The 18760-nt window shown below is 40.2% G+C and overlaps 1 protein-coding gene across 3 annotated transcripts in view; it reads right to left on the minus strand.

The window, feature by feature from the left end:
• Positions 1–18760, minus strand: part of POLA1 (DNA polymerase alpha 1, catalytic subunit) — a 290997-nt gene that overhangs the window by 175655 nt on the left and 96582 nt on the right. For all 3 annotated transcript variants that reach the window (XM_068962031.1, XM_068962032.1, XM_068962030.1), the window contains 2 exons: positions 2036–2068; positions 1204–1296 (listed from right to left, as the gene is read on the minus strand). In XM_068962031.1, coding sequence (XP_068818132.1) covers positions 1204–1296; positions 2036–2068 — 126 coding nt within the window. The remainder of the gene's footprint in view (positions 1–1203; positions 1297–2035; positions 2069–18760) is intronic.

Below are 18760 nucleotides of genomic sequence, written 5' to 3' on the forward strand. Positions count from 1 at the left end.
AAAATTTCAACCATTAATGTTACCTTCTCAAATATCCAATATGGAGAAGATGAACATGCTACAAATTCCCAAGAGTTCATCTAAACAGAACTAGAAGTCACACAAGACTAGAAGGCATTTACTCAAGTTACATGGAAAACGGTATTATGTTTGGTATGATGCAAGAACTTTGAAAAAGCACAGGAACAAAAACAGATAAAAAGATAAACAAAGAGACAATACTATAAATACATCATCTCACTCAACCAAAGGACAGAAGTGGCAGGGTCAGCTACAGGAAATGTATGACAATTGTGTAATAGACTGTTTTCGAATCTAAAAACTAAATGCATAAGTACTTACCTTCAAACTACTGAATTAGAGATTAGATAGTCCAACAACTAGATACATGGCCAGTAAAACTTTACTATTTAAAATAGTGTCTAAGATCTCTCTGTACCTCCTATAGCACCATGACTTTAAGCAAATAACTATCTGCTGAACAAATAAATGAGCAGCCACCTGCTCTCTATTGATAGGGTCATTGCACAGACCATCACCTCAAGGGAAAATACACAACTTTTCAAGGTCCAGTGAGTACAATATGCCAAGCTTGTTGTTAAGTAAAGACTACAGCTCAAATTTCACACCTTTTAGGGGAGATAGGCAGGAAGTTGTTAGCTTATAAGATGGTACCTTAGTTTTAGTTTATTGGGATAATAGCTTAACATAACAAGTGATTGAAAAACACCTGCTAATTGTTAGGTGAACAGCAGTTAGGCTAAAAATGATTAATTTTAAATGTTTCCTTGTCTTTTAAAATATATTTTAAGTATTCTTGTGAAAATTATAGATATATGCATATAATGTAGTTAGGTATTTATTTATCCACATCTATCACTGTATAAAATACATCTGAATGTAACTAGAGACATATTTCTCCTTATGAATGACAATGTGATAAGTACTAATGTGATCACATCTTAAACTTACCAAACCTAGACTGTTTTCTAAAGGTAAAACATATCTATTACTTATGGAAAAACCAATTTCCTTTGTTTTTGCCCTCAAAGTAAATAACTAGAGTAGAAGTTGAAATAAAACAGGGGATGAAGAATCAAAGGCACTAAGTTTATTATCATTTTCAGAGGGACACATATATGTAGAAACCAGAAACAATTCACAAAAGTATGTGAAACATATAATTTTATGAAATTATCTCACCTTGTTTCCCAATTTAAACACTTCTTCCAGATTGGTGCTATTGGTGTTGATCATAATTGAATCTGTATCTCCATAAATAACTTCAAGATTCATCTAATGAAAAGCAAAAATTATAAAAATTAACAACAAAAACACCATGACCATCACACACTCAGTGAAACTCAAAATTTTCCGTCATATAAATTACAGGTTCCAGATGATTTTTAAAAAGTTTACACTTCTTCTTGCCCATATTGTCAGTGTACAAAGACTAAGCCCCAATAAACCAAAACACACACACAAAAAATCTCCCTGATTTTCTTAAAACAGACAGTAGAGTGGCAGAGGAAGTTTCTAGTTTCAACTGAAATAAAATGTAGGACTGAATAAAATAAAGATAAGAGACCAGGAAATGGAGGGGTCTGTATTTACCAACTGTCCCTCATGCTTAATGGTCAGGGCAATTTACAAAGCAGAGACAAAATGGGGTTTTTTCAACCCGGTCCACAAATCTATATTAAATTCTTAGTAGTTAGCAGAATATGAAGAGTGCCAAAAAAAATCAATCATCACAAACAACACTAGAGCACATACAGTATAAAGGCCTGGAAGTAAACTCTAATTAGCACTGTTACTAATTTGCTAGAAACACTCACATATAGGCTTCAAGCAGTGGTTAGATTATATCAGTGTTAGTAAAAGAAAAAGGCTATAATCCATTAGGAGGGATTATAAATGTAAACCAGGCATCGTAAGAAGCCATTTCCAGTGTGTTTGGGTTACAATTTTCCTTAAATACAACAACATCACCAAGTATGGTATCTAAGAATTACTGTACAATTAAAATGCTTACCTTCTGAACCATCTCCTTCGTATGCATCAAAATCTAAATGAAATGGAAAAAAAGTGAAGATTAATGCATTACATAATTTACAAAACCCTACTGCATAAAGTGTAGAGGAACTAAAGAGCCTCTTGATGAAAGTGAAAGAGGAGAGTGAAAAAGTTGGCTTAAAGCTCAACATTCAGAAAACGAAGATCATGGCATCTGGTCCCATCACTTTATGGGAAATAGATGGGCAAACAGTGGAAACAGTGAGATAGAAGATAATTAATTTGTCCTAAGAAGTGATAGAGCAAAGATATGAACCCAGGCACTCTGACTCCAGAGTGTGGGTATTGCCTCTAGATCAGCATCCATCTTTCAAAGCATCACTCTAAGCCAGAGTCACTCTTCCAATGAGCCAGAGAGAAGATTTACTTCATTTACATTTCTTTTTCCTATCTCCAAGAGTCTTCCTTGTCAACTCAGCTCAAACCTCATAGTGTTTCTGTTCTTCTGGTCCTTTATGTTACGAAGCCCTGTAAATGCTCACCTAAAGAGGATCTGTTATATCTGCCCCTTGTGTTCCATTTCTATTGTCCACCTCACCTTTGGTACAGTCGCCCAATGTTGTTCAGTGTTCTAAGTTATCAGGAAAAGAAGACCTTTCTCCTGCCCTGGGGGTGGTGGGTGGTGGTGAATACAGATCAGGGTAACCAATGGTTTAAATAGTGGCTGTACAGTGGAATCACCCTGGGATCTTTTAAAATGCCACTACCTGGCCCCAGCAATTTTTTTAAACAGCTCTCAAGATTATTCTTATGTTGCAGGCAGGGTTAAGGACCACTGGACTAAGATCATGGTAATCCCATCCTGGAAACAGTTTTTAGCCCACAGTCTGTCCCCTCCCCAGTTAGACCACAAGTTCCTGGAGGTCAGAGCACATGTTTCTGCTTCACATCTACTGCTGCTGCTGCTAAGTCGCTTCAGTCGTGTCCGACTCTGTGCGACCCCATAGACGGCAGCCTACCAGGCTCCTTTGTCCCTGGGATTCTCCAGGCAAGAACACTGGAGTGGGTTGCCATTTCCTTCTCCAATGCATGAAAGTGAAAAGTGTAAGTGAAGTCGCTCAGTCATGTCCGACTCATAGCGACCCCACGGACTGCAGCCCTCCAGGCTCCTCCATCCATGGGATTTTCCAGGCAAGAGTACTGGAGTGGGGTGTCTTCACATCTAACAAGCACTCAAAAAACCACTGGCTAGCTGACTGATAGGTCTCAGAGTAATCTCAATCACTTTTCTACTAGATGCTAAAATCCAGTTAACTCATAAAAAACATTCACTCTCCTCTACTTCATCTTCATTATTTAATATTTAAATTACAGGGAAATGCTTTGTGGGAAAACACTTGACAATTCCTTTGAGAAAAAAGCAATAATGCGATCCACCCAAGTCAACGTAATCACAGTGAGGACAAAACTAACTACTTATCATGAGTTGTCTTCACCCTCTGACCATTCCACCCTGCTGGGCTGGGCTTCCCTCATCACAACGGACAGCCCCACAAGGTAACTATTTCCTGCTAAGTACAACATCTCGGGAGCAATCTGTCAGTCTTTCACTCCAACTCCACAAGTGCACTAACCAATTTCTTCTGCTCTCCTTTTGCACCATGAACCAAACCTACTGTGTTTCCCCTGAGTACACCTCCAACGGGAAGCGGCAACATTCACCTCTCAGCTCCAACACTCATTCTCACACTGTCCTGCCACCAGCTCACAACCATTTCCACACACAATCTGAGTGAGGGCTGCTACTAAAATGAGTTTCCCTTTGATGGAAGAAAGCTCTTGGTGGATGCTTTGCAAACAAATGACAGAAAATTAGGCAAACGACTAAAACTATATATACTATTACATGTACATGTATGCCTGACTCCCTTTACTGTCCACTTGAAACTATCACAACATCGTTAATCAGATATACCTCAATCTGAAATAAAAAGTTAAAAAAGAACTATATACACTGCAATTGCTTTTTTCACCTAGTACTTTATTTCAGAGATTATTCCTTACTCACATGTAAAGAGCGGTCTTAATTTTTCTTTTTAATGACTACACAGTGTTCCACTGTACATCTCAAGCATGATTTAACTAGTGCTCTACTAATCAATGAAGGTGGTTCATAACGCTTACCTTCATAACCACACTTTAATAATCCTTATATACATGTAATTTGCCAATCTGCCAATAATGAAATAAACTCCTACAAGAGGGCTTATTGGGTCAAAGGTTGTACCTTTTTACAATTTTTGATAAACATAGCCAAACAAGTCTCCACATAGGTTGTACCAATTTCTGACAATAGTTTTAATCACCATCTTTCCTGTGGGCTACCAAATTTTTAGTATCTAGCAGAGGCCCTGGTACACAGTAGCTATTAATGAATATTTGTAGAATGCTAAATTATAAACCCCATTTTACAGATGAGGAAAACTAGGCACTACAATTTTATCCAAAGTAACAGAGCTAGTCAATAGCTTGATCTGGGCTGGACCTTATGTTTCATTTTCTTTTCATCATGTCTTCCTGCCTTGTTAAAAAGTCCGTTCCACATGAATGTTCTGAAAGTCAAAAACTTATACATTACAGACATTTCTCCATTAAGGAAATGCTTTTTTTTTTTAAAAAAAAAGCCACAGGTATCCTGAAAGGTCTACTGGACACAAGGTACAGTGATTACAAGATAACCGTTCATAAGTTCATTTCAAAGTGACAAGCCTAATATTAAAGCTACCCATTCTGACAGAAAATCATTTTCTAAGTGCCAGCAGCTAGAAAACAGGGCTATAAAGGCTTGCTAAATTCATTAATAAGGCAGTCTGCAGTTATCTGATTTCACAGCAACACCTGCATATTTATCTACTCATTACCAATTGGATGATGGAATTTTTTCAAGCACGTTTCAAAAATCTGCCAACTTCAAGTGTAAAAAAATAAACTTTGTGGTTAATTTTTCCCTTAACAAAGTACAGCTGTTGAGAATAATTGTTCAAGATCTTACCCTGTAATGTCAACTGCAGCAGAACAAAGAGTATTTAATTAGCAAATCTATCCAGTAATTCAACACCTATTATATAAAATGCCTTCGTGATTTTATTCAGGATAATTTGCTAAGAGGGTTATTACTGACATTCAGATGGAATTTAAAATTCCTACGCAAGTCGAGTCATAATAGCAGTAATGATCTCCCCAATCAGGAGATTCGGTGTCACACAAGGCTCTCTTGCAATGCAGCAGCCGATTTCCTGACTTCTTAATTCCTGGGCTCAGCTCAGTGAGAGCCCTTCATGCCGGTATTTCAGTCAGCAATACATCTTTAATGGGACTCTATTAAAATAACTAGAACAAAAATGACTTTTTTTTGGTTAAGAAGAATGACAGCACTGCCATCATATCAATCATGGCAGGCTTTGCAGAGCAGTGCCATTGGGGGTGGGGGAAAGAGGGGGGAACAGGAAAGGAGTGGGGCTGGGGGTGGGGAGAACAGTAATTAATACAAAAGGGTGTTTTAACCCCAATCTGAGCCTCTGAAGACAGGGGAAGGTAGTGGGGACTAAAAAGGAAATGTGAAGTTTATCTCCAAAAATTGCTACCTAGAGAAAATAATTTGTTCAGAACACACCCACGACGTGGTTTACTAAGCAGAAAGCATGTTTGTTGCTCTGGGGTTAACAACAGCAGTGATCTAAGACCAACTACAACTGAGGTGTGTGGTCACAGGGTCTCCTTACAAGGCCAGGATAAAGGTGGGGGTCTTTATTTTCTGTTAGAACAGGATACTAATGTCTTACCATGCATGCATTCAAAGATTATAAAATGTTTTTAGATGCTCTTACAGACTAAAACAGTGCTTATTAATACTAAATGAGAGAGAAAATACCAACTTTTCAGTTAACAACAACAACAACAAAAAACATTTCAAGCTCTTATTCCAAAAGCATACCTTAATTATAGCAATATCCACTAACAAGAAATCCACTTGATATATGATGCAGAAACTAAACAACAACCTTCTAAGTTAGGCAAATGCTGGGTAAGGTCAAATATGAAACAAATAGTGCACGAAGAGAATGACAAGTGAAATCTCAAACGGCTTTAGGATTCTTCTGTTACTGATGACATACAATTATAAATAAACTGGAAAGTTTTTTTATACATTAGCATAATAGGGGGAGCAAAATGAATGGTTTTGAAGGATAAGGAAGAGAAAAGACGACGAAATATAAATATTATGATATTTGGTAATCCAACCATTATCTAAGCTTTCCCTATTCCCAGTCTCAGCAGTTTCCAAGCAGGACTTCATGTTACTCAGTTCTTCTGCTTGGTAAATATCTTTTATTTCATCCTCAATATATTAGATTACTTTTTTCCTATTTTCCTATTCTCTGTTATCCTTAAAATATGAGTCTTCTCTCTAAGATGTTCAAGGAGTAAGGGCTATGGATTTAATAAGCATCTTACCCTCTATCTCCACCATTCCCAAGACACTAGGCTCCTCACTGCCTCTTAACTTCAGCTTTACCTTCACTAAAATTGGGATAATACTACCTACCTAGTTCCCAGAGCTAGATGGGAATAAGAACTGTATGCTGAAAAAATGCTTTACAAAGATAGAACACCTATTTGTATCAATTTGTATACAAATGTGAGTTCAAAAAAAAATGTCAGGGGTCACAAATCTGAGTGCTGGTTTCAAGTGCCAATTACAAGGTAAGTGATTTGGTAGTGATAAGTTAGTTTCCCTCTCTAGGTCTAGTAGCAATAAGTTAGTTTCTCTAAGTCTGAGCTTTCTCATTGATAAAACTAAGAGGTTGGGATTCCTCCCAGACCTAAAAATACAGAATCCAAGTTTGACAAGTAGCAATATCTCCTCTCCTTTTATCTGGCTGCGTGGACATTGTTCCACATTCACTTCTTTTGTATTATGAAAAGGAGGCACTAATATACTAAATAAAGATAACTAGCAATACAAGAATATATTACTATATTCTAGGTTACTTTTGAAGGCTATGTAGTTGTAAAATAACTAAAAATACATAAGCTCTCATAAATTGTCTGCATACAACTTTAGGCATTACACTTTCAGTGGGTGGGCATATTTACAGAACACAAAAACACCTGACACTTTGTCTTGATCACCTCTGGATCCCCTACCCTGGGAGAATATGTGCACATCTACACTACCAACTTATTTATTTAACATATGCAGAGTACATCATGCAAAATGCTGGGCTGGATGAATCACAAGCTGGAATCAAGATTGTCGGGAGAAATAGCAACGATTTCAGATACGCAGATGATACGAAGAGGTGGCAAGAATACACAGAAGAACTATACAAAAAAGATCTTTATGACCCAGACAATCATGATGGTATGCTCACTCACCTAGAGCCAGACATCCTGGAATGCAAAGTCAAGTGGGCCTTAGGAAGCATCACTATAAACAAAGCTAGTGGAGGTGATGGAATTCCAGTTGAACTATTTCAAATCCTAAAAGATGATGCTGTGAAAGTGCTGCACTCAATACACCAGCAAATTTGAAAAACTCAGCAGTGGCCACAGGACTGGAAAAGGTCAGTTTTCATTCCAATCCCAAAAAAAGGCAATGCCAAAGAATGCTCAAGCTACTGCACAATTGCACTCATCTCACAAGCTAGTAAAATATACTTTATGCTCAAAATTCTCCAAGCCAGGCTTCAACAGTACATGAACTGTGAACTTCCAGATGTTCAAGCTGGTTTTAGACAAGGCAGAGGAACCAGAGATCAAATTGCCAACATCTGCTGGATCATGGAAAAAGCAAGAGAGTTCCAGAAAAACATCTACTTCTGCTTTATTGACTATGCCAAAGCCTTTGACTGTGTGGATCATAACAAACTGGGGAAAATTCTGAGAGATGGGAATACCAGACCACCTGACCTGCCTCTTGAGAAACCTATATGCAGGTCAGGAAGCAACAGTTAGAACTGGACATGGAAAAACAAACTGGTTCCAAATCAGGAAAGGAATACATGAAGGCTGTATATTGTCACCCTGCTTATTTAACTTTTATGCAGAGTACATCATGAGAAATGCTGGGCTGGAAGAAGCACAAGCTGCAATGAAGATTGCTGGGAGAAATATCAAAAGCCTCAGATATGCAGATGACACCACCCTTATGGGAGAAAGTGAAGAAGAACTAAAGAGCCTCTTGATGAAAGTGAAAGAGGAGAGTGAAAAAGTTGGCTTAAAACTCAACATTTAGAAAACCTAGTCCCATCACTTCATGGCAAATAGATGGGATTTTGGGGGGGCTCCAAAATCATTGCAGACGGTGACTGCAGCCATGAAATTAAAAGACACTTACTCCTTGGAAGAAAAGTGAAAGTGAAGTCGCTCAGTCATGTCCGACTCTTTGCGACCCCATGGACTATATAGCCCACCAAGCTCCTCCGTCCATGGGATTCTCCAGGCAAGAATACTGGAGTGGGTTGCCATTTCCTTCTCCAGAGGATCTTCCCCACCCAGGGATTGAACCCAGGTCTCCCGCATTGCGGGCAGATGCTTTAACCTCTGAACCACCACTGCCTGCCCCTTGGAAAAGTTATGACCAATCTAGACAGCTTATTAAAAAGCAGAGACATTACTTGGCCAACAAAGGTCCGTCTAGTCAAAGCTGTGGTTTTTCCAGTAGTCACGTATGGATGTGAGAGTTGGACTATAAAGAAAGCTGAGCACCAAAGAATTGATGCTTTTGAACTGTGGTGTTGAAGGAGACTCTTCAAAGTCCCTTGGACTGCAAGGAGATCCAACCAGTCCATCCTAAAGGAAATCAGTCCTGAAGATTCATTGGAAGGATGCTGAAGCTGAAACTCCAATACTCTGGCCACCTAATGCGAAGAACTGGCTCATTTGAAAAGACTTTGATGCTGGGAAAGATTGAAGGCAGGAGAAGGGGACGACAGAGGATGAGATGGTTGGATAGCATTACTGACTCAATGGACATGAGTTTGCGTAATCTCCGGCAGTTGGTGATGGACAGGGAGGCCTGGCATGCTGTGGTCCATGGGGTCGCAAAGAGTTGGACACAGCTGAGCAACTGAACTGAACTGAACCACTCTAATGGCAGAAAGTGAAGAGGAACTAAAGGAGTCCCTTGATGAAGGTCAAAGAGGAGAGTGAAAAAGCTTGCTTAAAACTCAGCATTCAAAAATGAAGATCATCGTATCCATCTCATCACTTCATGGCAAATAAAAGGGGAAAAAGTGGAAGCAGTGACAGATTTTAATTTCTTAGGCTCCAAAATCACTGAAAGGTGACTGCAGCCATGAAATTCCAAGACACTTGCTCCTTGGAAGGCAAGCTATGACAAACCTAGACAGTGTATTAACAAACCGAGACAGCACATTAAAAAGCAGAGACATCACTTTGCTGACCAAGGTCAGTCAAAGCTATGGTTTTGCCAGTAGTCATGTATGGATTTGAGAGTTGGACCATAAAGAAAGCTGAGAGCCAAAGAATTGGTGCTTTTGAGTTGTGGTGCTGGAGAAGACTCTTGAGAGTCCCTTTAACTGCAAGGAGATCAAAACAGTCAATTAAAGCAAGTCAACCCTGAATATTCATTGGAAGGATTGATGATGAAGCTGAAGCTCCAATACTTTGGCCACCTGATGTGAAGAGTCGATTCACTGGAAAAGACCATGACGTTGGGAAAGATGGAAGGCAAAAGGAAAAGAGGGCTGCAGAGGATGAGATGGTTAGATAGCATCACTGACTCAATGGACATGAATTTGAGCAAACTCAGGGAGATAATGAAGGACAGGAAAGCCTGGCACACTGCAGTTGATTGGGGTTGCAGAGCCAGACACAACTTAGTGACTGAACAACAAGCAGATATATATCACTGTTTCTCATTCTCAGCACTACTGACACTTAGGCTGCATAATTCTTTATCATGGAGGCTGTCCCTGGCCTCTACCCACTACATGCCAAGTAGCATGCATGCCCATGCATATGTGTGCACAGTTCTGCCAAATGATTCCTGAGGAGCATAATTGTCCCTGGCTGAGAATCAGTGATATTATAACTCAACATTTTCTCTTTCTAGGCCTATATTCAACTGTCTGTTCCACATGCATTCATTCTAAATCCCAACCATCTTCTCCAAACCTTCACCAGTTCCAAACACAATAAATAGCTTCTCCAACAAAAACAAAGGGCTGACTTCCTTTCTAATCTGATGAACTGACGAATCTCAGTCAGACTCTATCTTTCCAGCGTGTGCCTCCTGTCAATGTGCTATCCCTCATCCAGGCCCTCATCCCTTGCCCAGCCTACCTGTCTCCAGCAGCACTACCTTCCAAGTCATTCTTCATACTTGGCCAGCGTTCTTTCTAAAAATATACTCTCTGAAATGCAATTCAAACCCCTGAGCTTGACCTGAGACTCATGATGTAGCTGAGGGCCCCCATTATCTGCTAACGCTTCCCACATGCATCTTTCAATCTAGTCTTCCTGAAATATTTTGAGTACACTGAACAAGCCATACTCATTTCTTGCTTCCGTGCTTTATGCTGTTTCTACACAGTGTGTGAAAAGCGTTGATTCAGAAGTTAGGCTCTGTGATCTAACCCAACATTGTAAACCAACTATACTTCAATTTTTGAAAAAATTTTTAAATAGATTAGGCTGTGTGATGGCTACTTTCATGTGTCAAGTTGGCTAGGCCACAGTACGCAGATATGTAGTGAAACACCAGTTGAGAAGCTGCTATGAAGGTATTATTATTATTTTCCAAGAGACTGACATTTAAATCAGTAGACTTTGAGTAAAGGAAAAAACACACCAGAATGCATGTGGGCCTTATCCAATCAGTTGGAGGCACTAAAGGAAAAAGACTGAGGGGCCCCAGAGAAAGAGGGAACTCTGCTATAGACTGTCTTCAGACTGAAACTGAAACTCCACTCTTCTTGTTAAACATCAACTCATGGCCCATATGTCTGGGTCTCCAGCTTGCCCATATGCCCTGCATATCTCAGATTTGCCAGCCCCAACTACTGCAAGACCAAATTCCCTAAAATCAATCAATCGCTTGTACACACCCACCCCCACACACACCATACACCCATCAAACCCCTTTGATTCTGTTTCTCTGGAGAACTCTGACTGATACACGCTGCCTGAGTTCAGGGCCTAACAGTACTCCTTAAAGCTGCATGATCTCATGCACACAAGATAACCTCTCTAAGCCCCCAATTCCTTGACTGTAAAATGGAGACAGTAACTGCAGCTTCTGTATATCAGGGGTACCATAAGCATTTAATGTAACAACATATGTCAACTATTTTGTACAGCCTCTGATATATTAATAGAAGTGCTCAGTAAGTTGGTAGGTAATGTTATCATTACCTAACATTTACTTACTTTACAAGGAACTTCATACCATCAGAAAAGCCTCTCTGGACGCCCCAATTCAATGATACTCATGAGACTGTTACGCCAATGTGCTCCCAAATTATTCTGTGTATACCACAGCATACGACTCTGTGACAAAAGGTAAGATTAAGAAACTACAAGCAAACTATAAGCAGAGATCATGTTTCTGCCATTAAACCTAACACAATGCCTGCCATGTAGCAGTAATTCAATGCATATTTATTTCTCAGGGTCTAGTAAGAGGAAGCAGATCCAAGTGGTCCAGCGTGAGAAGAGTGAAGCCATGGATTGATAAATGCACCTCCATAATAACAGGACCCTAAAGCTGGTTACAGAAAGTGGCAATTAAACCCACACACAGCATGCGTTTAAATGCTAGCTCTTTCCATGCAAGAAATGAAGAGTGAATCAGTTTTAATCCCACCTTCAAATACAATGCATGTTAGATAAACACATATTCACTCGAGAAATGAATTTCTACCCCAGTGATAAAGGCCCATTAATTATAAACTTGACTGAAACCGTGTACCTCTCCCATACGACTCTTGTTTCCAGATAAACTGATTTTGTTTTAAATCCTTAATTTACAACCTAACCTTCTGATAGCTCATGTGTAAGGAATATAAAACATGTTGAATAAACAAAGATTTCTGAAAGGTTTCTCCTCCACAAGAGACACATTTAATGATATTTATGAGTATCTTTCAATTACTGCCCTAAAATCTGACAGGGTCCTAATTTTGATCTAAAAACTTAAAAAAAAAAAAAACCCACAAAGTATGGGTTTGTCAAATATATGAAAAGTGAAATTCTCTCTTGTCTTCTAATTTCTTGCCCCCCAAATTTATTCATCTTGTGGACTTTTAAAAATCCACTTTACATACTGACTTTTAAAAAATTCTGTTCTCACCTTTAAAGAAACCTTCATTTCACAACATTCTTATGCTGTATTCCTCTTCCAGGCCAACTTCCAGTTTAGAAACTCACATCTTGTTTGTTTCACTTGGACTTGCATTATTGCCATGCATGGGATTATATCTGACACACGATCCTGGAGAGCTTGCAGAGCTGGCTTTAAAGCGCACTTGAGCCAAATCTACTCACAGATACAAGAGTTCAAGTACGGGCCTGCATTCTTAAATATTAAATTCTCAGGGAGAGGGGGGGAAAAAAAACCCTAAGACAAGATTGAAACTAGAGCAGGAGATATTAACCTAAAGTGAATAAATCTGAAAATCCTCAAAACTGTAAGGAAAAATTTGAATGTGTACCTACATGCATTTTTCTAGGAAAAGGGTCCATGTATTTCATCAATTTAGAAATTTTGATTTATTTAAATATAAGTGCCACTGAAGATGTTCCAATGAGCCATAAAAACGGAGCTTTCCAATTTTCTAGAATTCACATGACAGCCAGGAGGCTAGAAATACCCCCACCCAAAGGTTTTGCCTCTTGTCCCTCCAGTGTACTTCCCTCACAGAAAAACAGACATGTGAAAAAGGCACCACGATTTGGTTCCCTGATTGACTCCTCATGGCGGGGGCGGGGGTGGGGGGGTGGGGGGGTGGGGGGGTGGGGGGGTGGGGGGGCGCTAATTAAGACACGGCCAAACTATGTCCGCGCTGTAGTGAACATCAGCACTCAAGCAAGTTTCACACAACCTGATGAAAATTGACTCAAAGTGTCTTACTTCAGTAATCACTTAGATGGAATGAATTTTACATTAGTGGGATCAAGCATGCACCAGGCCTCAGTGGAAATGAAAAGGGCTTATAGTAATAGGATTTATAAATCCACCCATTAGGTTAATGGCTAAATGATTTACATGTAACTTTCTCTCCCACCCTGCCCTCCCTCACCCTTTAACTCAGTAAAAACTATGCTTGGCATTTTCCACTGCAATGCCATACACAAAGGAAATAGCCTTTCTATTTTGGGACATTCTAATTTCTAATAATGGCTTGGGTAGCTACCATTAACTCTTTCAAAGCACAAATAATTGACTAATAAAATTAAGTATTCTATAAGGCCTGAAAGTGCTTAATTGATCATAATTGTCTATTTGAGAAGAAGGCGTCAGGCTGGCTATGCTCAGATAATGAAGTTGGGCAATTCTGAAGCACTGCAATCAAGATAATACTTATGGCTAAAAAGGACATTAGCATTTTCCAGAATCTGCAACATTTTCTTTATAACTGAGGTCATGGGAAAATCTGCCAAGCAAACTTGGAGCTCCCTGCCCCCACAAGTGGCAGATTTCACAGATTCCCACTCCACTGTTACTAAGCCTCTCACTGGTGGTCCAGAGGACAACCTCAAGCTGGAGAGCGGTCAAGGCACTGCTGTCACCATTTTGGTGGAAACACTGTTTATTTCAAGAAAGCTGCTTTTTAGGATTGGTGTGTGACAAGACAGTCATAGAACTGTTCTTCGTTATTCTCTGCCTCAACGGAGGTCAGAGGAGGGAGAGCTTTTTAAGCTTAACACCTGGCCGGGGTGGGGTCAGGTAGAGGAACTTCCTTGCTCCATACTAAGGCTAAACGCTAAATTCTGTTATTTAAGGATCATGCTTTCTACATACCCTCCCACCTCAACTCCTTATAAAATGGTGTGTTGTGCCCACTCCCTTTCTATTAGAAGTTCAGAAAACAGATTCTAAGAGCTGCTGCTGCTGCTGCTGCTGCTGCTGCTAAGTCGCTTCAGTCGTGTCCGACTTTGTGCGACCACATAGACGGCAGCCCACCAGGCTCCCCCATCCCTGGGATTCTCCAGGCAAGAACACTGGAGTGGGTTGCCATTTCCTTCTCCAATGCATGAAAGTGAAAAGTCAAAGTGAAGTCGCTCAGTCATGTCCGACTCTTAGCGACCGCATGGACTGCAGCCTACCGGGCTCCTCCATCCATGGGATTTTCCAGGCAAGAGTACTGGAGTGGGATGCCACTGCCTTCTTCGGATTCTAAGAGCTAGTTTTGATTAAAATAAAGAGTGTTCCTGTAGCTGTTGTATAACACAGGGACCTCAGCTTGGTGCTCTGTGATGACCTAGAGGGGTGGGATTGGGGCGGGGGGCTCAAGAGGGAGGGGATATATGTATACTTATAGCTGATTCATGTTGTTGTACAGCAGAAACTAACATTGTAAAGCAATTATACTCCAATTAAAAAAATAAAAATAAATAAAATTAAATTTTAAAAGATATGGAGGGCTCCCACTCACTTTAAAGAAAAATCTTCTTTCAGAAAGAAGGTCTCAATTTGGAGAAATGTGATTGTGTTCACCTGTCCAGAGACAGACAAGCTGCACATGTACTCAGGCATGCCTCTATAATGTCTCTCTACATTTAAGGACTAATAAAATAATATGTTTCTGTTTATCAAACACTTTTTCTTCTGTCCCATCATCCTCTATGCTATCTCTGGGAAGAACTACAAAAGTTTGAAAAAAAGATAAATACCAAGTTGAGAAATGTCATTTAGGATGGATGTGCAGAATATGGAGAGGAAATAAGACCAATATCTAAGCTATACAAGATCTGGCTAATCACTGCTAAGAAAAAAGAAAATCCCCTTTACTTCTGAACTTCATTTGCTTTTCAACTCTCTAATGTGGCCAAGGCTCAAGAATTTGATATGAATTCTAGGAAGTGCTGTTATTTTCTGTTTAGAACCTCAAAAAAGTAGTAATGACTCACCAACAAGTACTTCCTGAGCTGTTCTCACATGCTAGGTGGAGGGAACACAAAGGTGAGTGACTCAGACATGATCCCTTCCCTCTAGAGTGTGTACTAGCTAATGGAGGAGAGACTCAAAGAGGCAACTGAAAAAAATGTATATGCATACAGAACAGGCACCTTTGGGTGGAAGTTAGAGAAAATGCATGGAAGCTGACTGTAAACAAGGTGAAGGTGAGCTATAGGGAATAATAGGATGAGGAAGGCGAACGAAATTCAATGATTAAAGACAATTAAGCTTTCAAAATTCTTCTTTTTGGCAATAACAAGAAAAAAAAAATTCAGCTGAGGCTAGAATGCTTGGGAAGGTGGGGAGAGATCAGGCAAGAGGCCCAACTGTCAAGGGCTTCATAAGCCCCAGTAAGGACTGGAAATCAGGGAGTGACAGAATCAGATTGATAGTTTAGAGAGGTCTCTCTGACTATAAAACTTGTGGAGAATACATGGGGTGGGGAGTGGGGGACGGTGGTTAGAGGCAGTGTCTAGGGAGAAATAATGAGTCTTGAATAACATAATTGTCACTGCACTGGAGAGAGAGAGAGACATGGGTATTTAGGAAGTGGAATCTACAAGATCTGGTGACTGGCTGGACTAGGGGCATGAGGAAGCAACAGGAGTCCAGGGTGATACCCACTTTCGTGGCTTAACAACTGGGGAGGCAGCCACTCAGTAAGACAGTAAATCTGGGAAGAGGAGCAGGCTGGGAATTCACAGGTAGAGGGGTTTAGAACTGATGACACTCAACATAGGGGATGTGGGGAGTTTTCAGATACAAGAAATCTGATGCTCAACAGAGATGCAATATATGAATAAATCAAAGCAGTGTCAGTGTGCAGACAATAAAAGAGCCCATAAAAACAGACAGCACAGCTCACGCTGGGGAAGCAGGAGAAAATGGAGACGCAACAAGCTGGCACTCCAACCACAGTAATGATGCTCCATGGGTCTCCTGATCCCTCATTCCTCCTCCAACACCTTCCTTTCCTCTCCAACTATCAGATCTCCATTCTTTCTGTCACAACTGGCAGGCATCACAAAACCAGTCGCCACTGGCAAATCTGATGCAGGCTTCCACAGTCAGACACCGAGGCACCACATACTGACCTTTAACGAGAATGATCCTAACAGGTGGCTAGGGCCTAATACAAATAATTGTATTAAGCCTCTGAACAAGGTCAAAGGGGGGAGCACCTTGCTTTCTCATGAACAACCAAAACAGCTACCAGCCAAGGGGCAAGAAACAGCAAGCAAGACCTCTGTGATGGCTCCCCTCCTTGAGGCAGCAATGAGCTCAACAGGAAGACTGAACATCAATCGGTTCACTTCACAAGCAAAGAGCCTCTTGTCACTCCGACAATAACCATCCTTTTCCTGCCTCTCTTCTGCATTAGGAAGAGGGGAGGGTCTTCTTCCTTAGGTATAGATTGATGCCATTTGTTAGCAGTTCCAGTTCATAGTCAGCCAAGAAAAGAAAAGAAAAGGAGCGATGACGGAAGGGTTCCCCTGTGTCCTCCACAGCCTGTGAGAGAAATTAAGTCATATGGAATTAAATCAATCGCTTTGGTCACTGATTTGATAACATCAAATGTCTTAGAATTCTCATGGACCTTTGACCTCAGAGCGAACCAGTTTTGACAGAACAGACAGCTGTGGCTCAGGGGGTGGGAGGAGCCTATGGAGCCTCCTGAGAGAGGAGCACTTCATGAGGGGTCAGAAATGCCACTGAGTGGGAAAAAGACAGGAGCCCGTGATCCCATGTACTGAGCTATAGCCATTCTCCCTGATCTTTACATACAAAAAAAATTTTTTCCTCTGGAGACAACCTCTTCTCCTCCCACCCTCTTAAACTGTGACTGCAGATGGCATGGCTAGGACGAGCCACATACCGCGGGCATGTGGGTCCCCAGATAAAGAATCCAAGCAGTAGATCAGATTCCTGTCAGCTGCAAACAAGCCAGAACTTCAGCTGCTTCTCATTCTTTATTTTTAAATGGCAGGATGGGCTCAAGGGCAGGGTAGCCTGTCACACAAGAAGAGACTAAACCCTGGAGAGTGTGCAGACTCACTGGAGACTGAAAACTAAGCAAGTGCTTTAGAAAAGAGTATATAGTTTTTTACACATCAGTTCTGAGTGTTTCTCTTAGTGACTTGGTGGGAGAGCACAGACTATGGGACAACAACAAAAATCTAACTACAGGTCAGTTCTTAGGCAATGGGACTAACAGGTTAACTCTCCTGCTACTAATTCAGAAAATATTTATTTTTAGAACTCTGAGTGCAAAGCATTAAAATATTGGGATGTGCTGCCAGTGACAAAGTTACCTACTCAATCAGGCCCCAAAACCAGAAGAGCATGTAAAATTAAATATAAATCAATAAGATTTAAAGAAGACAGTTAGGGAGAATTTACCTATGCAGAATACAAAATGTGTTTTCTTTTTTTCCCCTATACAACCTCCATTACCACCAGATCATCCTTAACTAATCTAGAAGCTGAAGACCAACTTGGATTTTGATGTATAAACTGCTTTTGACAATCTTTCATTTGAAACAGATAAACACTTTTTTCTTAAAAAAAAAAATGCAAGCCAAAGACACCCTTTTGAGAGACTAAGAAAACAGATGTGGAAGCCGTTTGTTTAGATGAAGAGGAATTTTCGCTTTTATAGGAATACAATGATTCATGAAGAGGAAAAAAGTCTGTCATCAAGTTTACTTCAATAGATACTGTTGGGTTTGAGGCAGCTTTCTAAATATGGCCATTGCTTTTCTTCACATCTCATCTCTCCTGAAATATCTCAAACCACCACTAACAAACATTACTTTTATTGTTTTTGTTCTTTTAAATTTTCTGCTTAGTTAATATATCATGCAGGAGGGGAAAAAAAAGCCACAACGCTGGTACTACAGCACTGCATACTTACTTTTAGTGCTTAGAGAGCTGGACCTTCTGCTCTAGCGATTTAACAAAAAACAAACCAGCTTGGGATATAGCATTAGGAATACCAGAACCCCTGACAAGAAGTTAAAACAGCTCTCCTTAAACCCAAAGAAGATGAAATTAAAGAATACTGAATGTTTCTAAGAACTTCTAGCCAAGAGGAAAATCTCCTTTCTTGCATGTACCTGTTCAATGGAGACATCAAGATGAACTAAAACAGGAAGGCAAGGAAGGGCACTGTGCTCAACCTGGGCAAATGCATTAAAAATTTCTCTCCTTCCATCCTGTGTCCCACACCCGGTTTCCATCCTCCGTTCCCTGACAGCAGCAGCCAGGGTTGCTCTCTGTGTTAAGATGGATATGGTCTGCAGGGATGAGGTACTTACCTTGCATGTTCCTCTACCTCCTCAACAAAAAAAGGGCAAAAAAAAAAAAAGCCAAAGATTCCCAGCTTTTTCTTTTCTTTGATAAAAAAACAAACAAAACCCCTTACAATTCCCTACCCCTTAAGATTCAGTTATGCTCTCAATTAAGAACCACAGGGGAAAAAAAAGTCTCTTTTCTGCCACATCCCCATCTGCCAATATTTTTTAAAATTTATTTATT

Source organism: Capricornis sumatraensis, chromosome X (genome assembly GCF_032405125.1).
Source record: "Capricornis sumatraensis isolate serow.1 chromosome X, serow.2, whole genome shotgun sequence".
NCBI classification, from domain to species: domain Eukaryota; kingdom Metazoa; phylum Chordata; class Mammalia; order Artiodactyla; family Bovidae; genus Capricornis; species Capricornis sumatraensis.